The sequence below is a fragment of the Penaeus vannamei genome, chromosome 3, assembly GCF_042767895.1.
Source record: "Penaeus vannamei isolate JL-2024 chromosome 3, ASM4276789v1, whole genome shotgun sequence".
Classification (NCBI taxonomy): Eukaryota; Metazoa; Arthropoda; class Malacostraca; order Decapoda; family Penaeidae; genus Penaeus; species Penaeus vannamei.
Window position 1 is genome coordinate 37,941,521 of NC_091551.1, and position 10,000 is coordinate 37,951,520.

The 10,000-nt window shown below is 37.1% G+C and overlaps 1 protein-coding gene across 5 annotated transcripts in view; it reads right to left on the bottom strand.

The window, feature by feature from the left end:
* LOC113816010 (hsc70-interacting protein-like) overlaps positions 1-8,437 on the bottom strand; it is a 36,219-nt gene extending 27,782 nt beyond the window's left edge. The window contains exons 1-5 of one of the 5 annotated variants that reach the window (XM_027368029.2): positions 8,293-8,437; positions 2,636-2,762; positions 2,173-2,321; positions 1,683-1,850; positions 1,260-1,401 (exon numbers count right to left, since the gene is read on the bottom strand). In XM_027368029.2, the coding sequence (XP_027223830.2) occupies positions 1,260-1,401; positions 1,683-1,850; positions 2,173-2,321; positions 2,636-2,742 (566 nt within the window). In that variant the 5' untranslated portion in view covers positions 2,743-2,762; positions 8,293-8,437. Of the gene's footprint in view, positions 1-1,259; positions 1,402-1,682; positions 1,851-2,172; positions 2,322-2,635; positions 2,763-8,016 lie in introns of all 5 variants that reach the window. The other 4 variants (XM_070144966.1, XM_070144981.1, XM_070144961.1 and 1 more) reach the window with 4 other exon arrangements.
* Between the last annotated feature and the right edge of the window lie 1,563 nt (positions 8,438-10,000).

Genomic DNA, 10,000 nt, shown 5'->3' on the forward strand with positions numbered 1-10,000 from the left:
ACAACAGTAGAGCCTCCTTGACTGGGCGTGTACTGTGTACAGCCTATTTACCCACTCGCTCACTAGAGCTAGTTAACCCCTACAATCCAGATGACATTATAGTCTTGTCATGGAAAAATGTGGGTCAAAGGCCAAGTAATGTGAACGTGCCACCATCAGTTAAAATGAGCAAAGGCCAGGGTGATGCAACATTGTCATCATGAGCAAAGGCCAGGGTGACGCAACCTTGTCATCATGAGCAAAGGCCAGGGTGATGCAACCTTGTCATCTTGAGCAAAGGCCAGGGTGATGCAACCTTGTCATCATGAGCAAAGGCCAGGGTGATGCAACCTTGTCATCATGAGCAAAGGCCAGGGTGATGCAACCTTGTCATCTTGAGCAAAGGCTAGGGTGACGCAACCTTGTCATCATGAGCAAAGGCCAGGGTGACGCAACCTTGTCATCATGAGCAAAGGCCAGGGTGACGCAACCTTGTCATCATGAGCAAAGGCCAGGGTGACGCAACCTTGTCATCATGAGAAAAGGCCAGGGTGACGCAACCTTGTCATCCTGAGCAAAGGCCAGGGTGACGCAACCTTGTCATCATGAGCAAAGGCCAGGGTGATGCAACCTTGTCATCATGAGCAAAGGCCAGGGTGACGCAACCTTGTCATCATGAGCAAAGGCCAGGGTGATAGAAAAGACTCACCACAAGTGTAAAAACCTCTTAAAGTGTGATTTGACTCATTTGGCACTTAGAAGGGGGTTTTGGCATTATTCCCATCGCAAGACAAATGTGGAATGTAACGTGCTAAAGCCGTGACTGAAAGAGTCCCAGCTCCCTGGAGGATGCCATTTCCATGCTGTGCACCGTACTCCTGGCCGCTGTGATCAGTGGTGCAGGTAGTATTACGGAAAATTGAAAATTACAAAATAATAAGATATGACAGAAGTAACCAAATGTTCCATACTTTTTTTTTCTTGCACTTAGTTATTTACTACATAGAGAGATATGGAGCCTGTGCAAGGAAAATAGCCTATTGCCATCTGGAAAAAGTAAATCAAAAGACAAATATAGACACTGGAATATGGCAAAAAGGCTTAAAAGGTTTACACAAAATAACTTTGCAAAGGGGAGGCACAGTTTTGTCACTGCACGAGTGTTCACGCACGCCAGGCCTACACACCGCATAATAAAATAATAAAATAAAGTATATATACATATTTCTTTTAAAAAAATAGAAAATATATAACTAATGTTTGTACACACTATCGCTTACCTGTGTGCTCTACCTCGAAACTTGTATGCAGCTGCAGAATCTGGATTCAATTTGATAGCCTCATCGCAGTCTCGGATAGCAGCATTGACTCTGTTTTGTTTCAATAGTATATTTGCTCTCTTTGCATACAACATGGCAGATCCTGCACACAAAAAAATGAAGTTTTTAATCATTTTTTACAATATACTTTACTCATTTCCAATACATTCTATTCTTCTTGTATGTGTTAAGTGTTTCAAGAGATGGAATACGAGACAAAGTTTACTTCTTAATTTCAAAAAGAAGCAATTACCCTCAATTTATAGAGAATGACTCATTAAAATAATCATACTGAAATACCTAACTCCATTCAATCTCAACATGCTCAATGAATATATATCAAAGTCATGAAACCCAACAACCACATCTTAATCTAAAACACACCTGGATTAAGCTTGATAGCTTCTGTGAAACAATCGACAGCTTTCTGGAAATCGCCATCAGACAACGCCATCATTGCCTCTGACCGCTTTTCATTTGCCGCATCCTGGTCCTCCTCTGACACGACCTTATTTGAGTCACCTTGCTCAGGTGGGTCCTCTGTTTCAGGTTCTGTGGGAGAATTTGTTTAATTTCTTCTTGTCTAGTCTTTTGGTATAACAGCATTTCTGATCTTTTGGTCTTGTAGTTCTATTTCAGTGTAACAGAAACTCAAGGTTACAATGTTAGAGCACTTACAACAAGAGTGAGAAAGTAAAAATGAAGTCAGTATTTGAATAAAGTACTGAAAGTTGGAATTCTCCAGCACATGTACATATCTAACCTCAATGTCTTGTGGGGTATATATCATGATCTGTACACATTTTCCTGCATTTACTTTGAATCTTGATCAACCTACAATTACAACTTTATCTTTAACATAAACTATACTCACCAATAACCCCTTCATTGTTCAGTTCAACATCACTCTCTACTTCCTCTTCTTCCTCTACTTTGGGTTCAGGTTCCTTCATTGGCGTTTCTTCAGGTTTGGGCGGTGGCGAACATTCTGGCAGTTTGGCACCTAGACTTAAAAGATATTCCCTGCGCAAAGAATTAATAACAGTGATATCCCACAAGTCAAATACAGAAGTCAACAGAATATCAAAAAAATTATTGGTGTTTTTTCACAACATCAAGCAAAATATATTTCATGTTCAAGATAAAACTTTTTTCAGAAACTCCCATAAATATATTCTTCCGTATGGTATACTCTGTGCTGGTACGTCTGGGGATGGGCAAGAGTGTGGTTGTGATTGTTAGGGTGTAGTGTAGTAAAACCAATTCAAAAGTTGCCTAAATTAACTTAAATCAACAACAAATTGCATCCTTCCTTTAGATATCTATCATCTACTTACTTGAAAAAGCTCAGCTGAGGCACATGAAGTACTGAAGGATTTTGTCTGCAGGCACTGATGAAACCCTGGAGCCTCTGTAGGTCCTCTGGCCTTAATTGCTCCACCATGATTGCAATCAAGAGTCAGCCTGTAATATGATGAAAGATTTATGAATAGTCATATGAACATTAAAACTAATTTTCTTTGCATAATGAATCTTCATTACCTAATGTCCAATCCTATTTATGTCTGTGGTACTAGGAACCTTCCCAAAATGTTATTAATTATTTTGCAAACCATATTTCACATTATCTACTGTACCAACAAAACAAAATCAAAGACTATCATTCATACATATACGAGGCATAGCTTTTAAATAACCTTTTGATAAAAAGGAGAAAACTACTTGAATTTGACTAATATGGACTGTTTCAAGCAATGAATTTGACTAATATGAACTGTTTCAAGCAATAAATTTGACTAATATGAACTGTTTCAAGCAACGTCTTCCTTGCAAGATATGATCAACAAATCAGCAGATGTCAAGAAAATGGTTTATATTTTTTTGACTGTGGAATTGTTGAACCCCTTTCTCCACTGTGCCTCAAATTATAAGAAAAAAAAAAAAAATACTGGAATTAAAGATAAAACTCTCTCTTTAAGCACCTCAAATACTGATAAATCAATGGAAAAAACTCCCTTCAATACAGGATATTGTTTTTCTCCAAAAGCATTCTTTTCAACATTTTGACTTATGAGCAGATAAATCTGAAATTGTATTAACCTTAATCAGATATTCCATCTATGCAAAATACAGAAGTTACCATAAAGATTTGTATGTTTTGACACATGGGATAACACAATATGATCCAATCTTATTCATGATATTGTTTAGGTTCTGAACTTATTTAACAAGCTTATTTTCTGGTGAATAATATTCCATTCACTTTCTGCATCAATATATCTACCCAAAAACAATTGGTAAAATTTTCTGACTTTCGTTAAGATGCTGCTCTGCACATGGACAACTGTCCAGCTTGCAGTAGCAATCAGGACAGATTATATGACAGATGAGGTATTGCCTGCTGTATGATTAGATGCCATTAAATTGTTCCAAATCATTAATATTGTGTATGAAAATGGGCTGCAACAAATGCATCGAGTGTGCAAAGATGAGAAGGTACGCGAGACTCAAATACAAACCAACAAGATATTTTCAGAGAATGGGAGCAAGGTGCATGATATTACCACTGTGTCTAGTTGACTGATTCAGCTAATTTGCTGTCCTGTCATTACTACTGATGGAATATAGGATACTATCTCTAATTTCCAATATACTGTTCAACATCCCTTTCCTTCTTTGCAATTACAGTTTTATCCATTGATATTTTTTCTTGTTTTCTTTCAGTACAATCTTGTGTACAAACCTCAGTACACTAGATTTTGTTTTACTTTGCTAAGTTGTGCTACCATGTTGCAGCAATGATTTTTGTTACAGAACAACAACACATGAATTCTAGTTCTGAGCAACTACAAAAAAATTCTAAATATCTGATTTTTTTGTCAATATTTTGTCATTGCTACCATGCATATACTAACCAAAAAATTTGAATACCCATCATTAGAGCTGAGAATTACCAATGGTACTTTTAAAATGAAAATTACCCTCCCTCAACCCAATATCAGTGGGTAAAGAAGTCTGGCAATTGGACATAATTGTAAGGTTGTTGGCACAATTTAAATATAAATATTTTCAAGGATTACCTTCACCTTAGGTGATTTTGCCTATCAGTTTCACAACAATTGTGATTCCTAAACTATCAGAGAAAAACAAGCTCAGTCCAATGAGCTGACAGCACAAGAATGGTCGCAATGCGATGCCACCTGATACTTTGTCCACAAACAGCCATGGCTTTTACACATGTGCCACCCACAGAAAAAGGGTTAATTACTGCAACAATTAGGAAATGGCCTATAACTGTATTAGTACCTCTAGCAGTCTCAGTTGCCAAAATATGCTTCGGTTTCATTTTTTAAAGCACTAGAGACACTGACATTAGTTGATGTTTTCTGGAGGTAGAGACAAACTTTACTTGTCTATAATAAGTATTTGTAGTCTACTTATAGTATAATGTTTTACTCTCGAATTAGAGGCCATACTGTAGTGATATCGTTACTTCAGGCATTAACCTATTGCATCTAGGAAAATGTATTCAACTCTAATTTTCTCCTCTGGATTTTGTTTAAGATGGCTTCATAAGTTCATGGTGCACTTTGGTATGAGAAGCTTTTTTCGTCATTGGTTTTAGTAGATATGTATCAAAGTTTGTGATGTTCAGGTAGGGGTTAAGGTGGAGCTCCTACCTAAGGAAATACAGCAATCACATAAACCTCTTGCTAGGAAGGTTTCAAGTCCATATGCTAATGTTTGTGGATTCCCAGGAGTGCCCTTAGGCTGTTGTAGACCCAAAAGTACAATCCTTTTGTAAACAATTACCAAAATCATTGTCTTCATAATTTCTACCTTTAATAGAAATATACTAAAAGCTGAATTAAACTTATTGATCTCAGTTTCTTTAGCTATATATTGAATTGATACCTTTAACTAAATACAATACATACACTTCTGACCTCTGTTCTGTGATAGGCCAACAATGGCCAAAAAAATTTACTTTTGGTTCACATAAGAGACTCCCTCTGGAAGTGGGTATGTAGGTAGGGATAAAATCAAATTGAATTAAATTGAATCAATATCATTTCATTCAATGTTTTATCTAATCTCATTTTATCCTATTTGACTCTAAACCCTGTCTCCCAGACCTAGATATTAAATTGGAAAAATAAAACCAAAATTTAACTTCAAAGTACAAATCTTGTAACATGTGGACAAAAAGCTGTCCTTACAGATTCTATTTCACAAGAAAATGCAGTGGCTGACTGACATGGGCAAGATTAAAAAATCCTGCACACCTCTGCTATAAAGGTCTGACTCTACAATCCACACTATTCAAAGAAAACTGAAAGCTCTGCAGTACGAGATTTGCTTAGTGCTATGGTAGTCATAAATCTAACTATTGTCCATTCTTCAATCTAACATGACAATGGTACAGTGACATGCAACACATTAGCCTTTGTGCTCTGGCAAAGGCCCATAAATCCCCAAAAAATGCATATGCACATAAAAGAGAGCTTAGACTGTACCTTTCCTATACAATATATCACTGTGCAGACCTAAAGAAAAAAAAAAGAAGCTTTCCTTGAAGTACAAGGTGGAGGTTTTGGTTTCAGTTTCCCACAGCCATGTAATACAAGGTAAAGTTTGCCTGTAATGGATAGAATTACTCCATGGTGATCGGATGGGGGTCTGGGGGCAGAGTTCCCAATAGGAAAATACTGTGAAAGGATGGGGAGTTGGGGAGGAAGCTTTTAGGTTACTATGGCAATATTTGTGAATTTCCCAGGACTGGCTGGAGTAATAGTGATCTGAAAGGATCAAAGCTACTTTATAAACATTACTAATACACATTACTAATACTTTTTAATTTCTGGCATAAGCTACCAGCAGCAACACACACACACACAGGGGGATAAAGACATCACCATCTTATAGAGAACAAGAAATGGTTTAAGCTGAAGACACCGACACATGTAGATAGAGGGAAATGAACACAACCATCTTATAGAGTGGAAGAAATAGAGTGGGATAGAACATAGTTTAAGCTGCAGCTGCCCCATATTTACTGCTAAATGATGAAAATATAATGCGCGGCCACTGCTCAAATTCTAAGTCAATCAGCTTGTTTACCTTGCAAAGAAAAACACAACACTGACCGCTGAACACATAACTGTGATGGCCTAAGTAGTACCAATGCTACTATACGCACATCAAAACAATATTTGGCTAATTTGGCAATTCACACTTCCTTTCATATCCGCCAGCTTGACAGCTGCTGGCCTGCTCATTTCAAGGTGTAACACTGCTAAGAAATGTTGCGTTTCCTGTACTGTGTTGATTCTGGGATATTTTTAAGACTATACAGTGACACAGAAGAGAAAATAGACTTCAGTGACGATCCCAGTTTAGCATCTGGGGTCATCAAGAGTTCCAAATGCCGAAAAGTTGCCTCCCATGAACCCTCCCCTCGGGCAGGTCTAGTCACGGCAACTTAAATTGCTAAAGTAGGCTGGTTTATTGGTCAATACGTTTTTTTGGGGGGTTGGAATGTGTAAATTCCTGTAGAGTTTTGCCGAAAGGTAGGTTGGGCTCCCATGGTTTTTTAATTCTGGTGCATGTCTGTAGAATTTCAAAGATGGCGGTTATGTCTACAATTTCATTGGTTGATTTTAAGCATTTTTGTGCTAGTTTTACGCATTTTTGAACTTTATTATTTTTATCTAAGCCTGTTTTACCTCATAATTTTCCTGATATACTTCATCCCCTCCCCTGCTAACGGACTAACAAATCAAACTTATCGATGGAGAAATGGTACTCGATCTCCTGAACGATTCATTCACACAAGAAACAATGCCCAGAACTGATGAAATCATTGGATTTCCTGCAGAAAAACCATCATTTTTTTTCAACTTAGTCTCTGGGAGGGTGTGTCGTCTCTGTAACAAATACCCAAGAAATATAAGATGGCGATGTCATCTTATATTACTTTTGCTCTATAAGATAGCGATGAAAATATGACAAATATTCATTGCATATTACTGCTCAGAGATCAAATCCATGACACCCTTATTGTCCATTTTCTGTAAGTTGGCACAAAGTGCAAATAAACGAGTGTCAAGGAAATAAACAGAAAGCAGGAACGGAGAGGTATGGACTTGATGCCAAGCATTTGAGAGTTAAGTTTCTGGAGGGTGAGTCACTATCAGTAACAATTACCAATTTTTTTTGTTAGCGGTGGAAGTAGACATAGATTCACACACATAACATCACTGATAATTGAAGGACTAATTATTGCAAGACTGTATTGCAGTGTGAAACTAAAATATTGAAGTGACTTCTTGGTCTTTTCCAGAATACCAACAGGAAATTACGGTGATGACCAGACATGATCATAAGAGGCCCTTCCAGACATTTCCTAAGCTCATTATCACAGGGAAGGAGGCATGTGATTTCTACATTTATGGGAAGGTTATAAAATATACTGATATTTTTATTCGTCATGCTGAACACTCTCTACCTGATACCTTATCCGGTCTTCCCACTGCCCTATCAATTTATAAGAAACCCAATGGTTAAATATCCTTAATTCAGTTAGGATATGTCTTCATGATCATATGAAACCTTGCCGCAAACACTAACATTCTCTACTACTTTTGGTGCGCATGTTACTGCTCTAAGCTTTTATACACAACACAGACCTTTCACAACCCTATCTCTCTCCACTAACCTGAAACACACAATTACCTTTGAAATGTTACAAATTATGAAACTCAAAAGAAAACCACAACACGAGTGCAGAAAGCAAATGACGCCACTGTTTGAAACACGATGCTCACCCACATTTCCTTATAAAGACCCATTAACAAAGCAAATTCAATGTAAATACTACTCTTGCGTGATAGTTTCCGAACAGCTCTATCAAATCATCACCATGCACACACTTGACAGGTTTAAAAAGGCTCTAAAAAACGAGAAAAATAATAGAATGGCGAGATTTGTTCACCTTGCTAAGCCGCCTCACGAGAACTTTCTTGACCCTCTCGATTTGCAGGACTTTGATTTTGATTTATTATTTTTCATTTTTTTCTTAACATGTTACATTTGTTTCAATATATTTAAATTTTTTAGCTTTGGTTTTGTTGAAGTAGTACAGTTTTTGTTAAATTAACATAATAAGATTAGAAAGAATTAGTTTTCCAGGTTGAGGAGTGAAATTTCCAGAAAACTGTGGACCGAATGAAATATCATTATAGCCTGCATGGCAAAATACATCACTTTACCTAATCATCGTTACCTGCTACTCATTGAATAATAAACCAAATGATGGTGAAATTAAATTTTCAATTACCAGAAACAAATAATAAGCTATGATTACAGAGATGATAATGATAATAATTAAATTAAATATGAAAATTCTTATTACAGGATTACATTAGTATTATTACCAATGTAATCCTGTTAGTAAGGATAATATCACAAAACACAGACCCATGTGTAACACACACACACACACACACACACACACACACACACACACACACACACACACACACACACACACACACACATATATATATATATATATATATATATATATATATATATATATATATATATATATATAATAGGCACAAAAACTTCAATACAACTTATATACAACTCAAATATGGTAATAAAATCAATAAAAACTGAGTCAACATCAAGGTCAGTCCACACATGCTGCAAAACGTCGATGCGTCACAAAAATAGGCAGTCTGCAGCTGTGTCCAAGCGGAATATCCAAATCGATTTTTTTTTATTACTGAGCAGTTGCTGAATCAAGACTTCCCGAATACCAAAAGCTGATTGAATTTAATTAGGGTCTCTTTGCATGTTTAGAATATTTATAGTTTAATATTCCTATCCAAAATAAACCTTCTCAATGGTATATCATCTGAAGTCCTATAACAAAGAGGGGAAATGCCACTGTAAAATATGTAATCATTTTTAGAACTCCATGACGTAATTTCCTTCCGGGAATATTCGTTAAAAGCAAAGGCGTTGTTTCATCTAAAAATTATCTACAGGAAACCTCTGCTGAAGGCGAGGTTCCAGGTCAACTTTTAATAATTCATAAGCGTGTTCTTACGTTTATTTACTAGTCGCAAGTGCAACGCAACAGCACATGAATACAACACAATACGACAACTCATAAACATCACAATGCACTTGGTCAGGGTCGCCAATCCGTCTCACAACATGAACATTCACTCTGTTACCGGAGGCTACCTCTCTTCCTTTACACGCCTTGTTATTTAGGATGGTAAATAAACACTCAGGAAAGAGATGTGGGTTCATTGTGGGACAGCAGAGTACCTGGCCTAGTTTCTAGTGTTCATTGACAATTGAGTTACCGCTAGCGATGCGAATGATGACCTGAGGCACGTGTACAATCCTCCCCGGGGAAGGAAAGTCATTGAGAGCTGGGAAGAGGTCATTGCAGGGGCGGATCTAAGATTTTTTTTTAAATGGCGGGCGCACAAATGGAGGTCCAAGTCTAATTACAATTAGTCGCGAAGTGCTTTGCAGGTTTTGAGGCCACAGAGTTATTCTTCACATAAATAGACGTATCGGAAACCAGGGATACTGGGCTACTGGAATAATTTTTAAAAATCGAATCGACCAGTCAGTGATTGCTGCATTGAAATAGCTGTTTCATTGAAAAGCTTCGG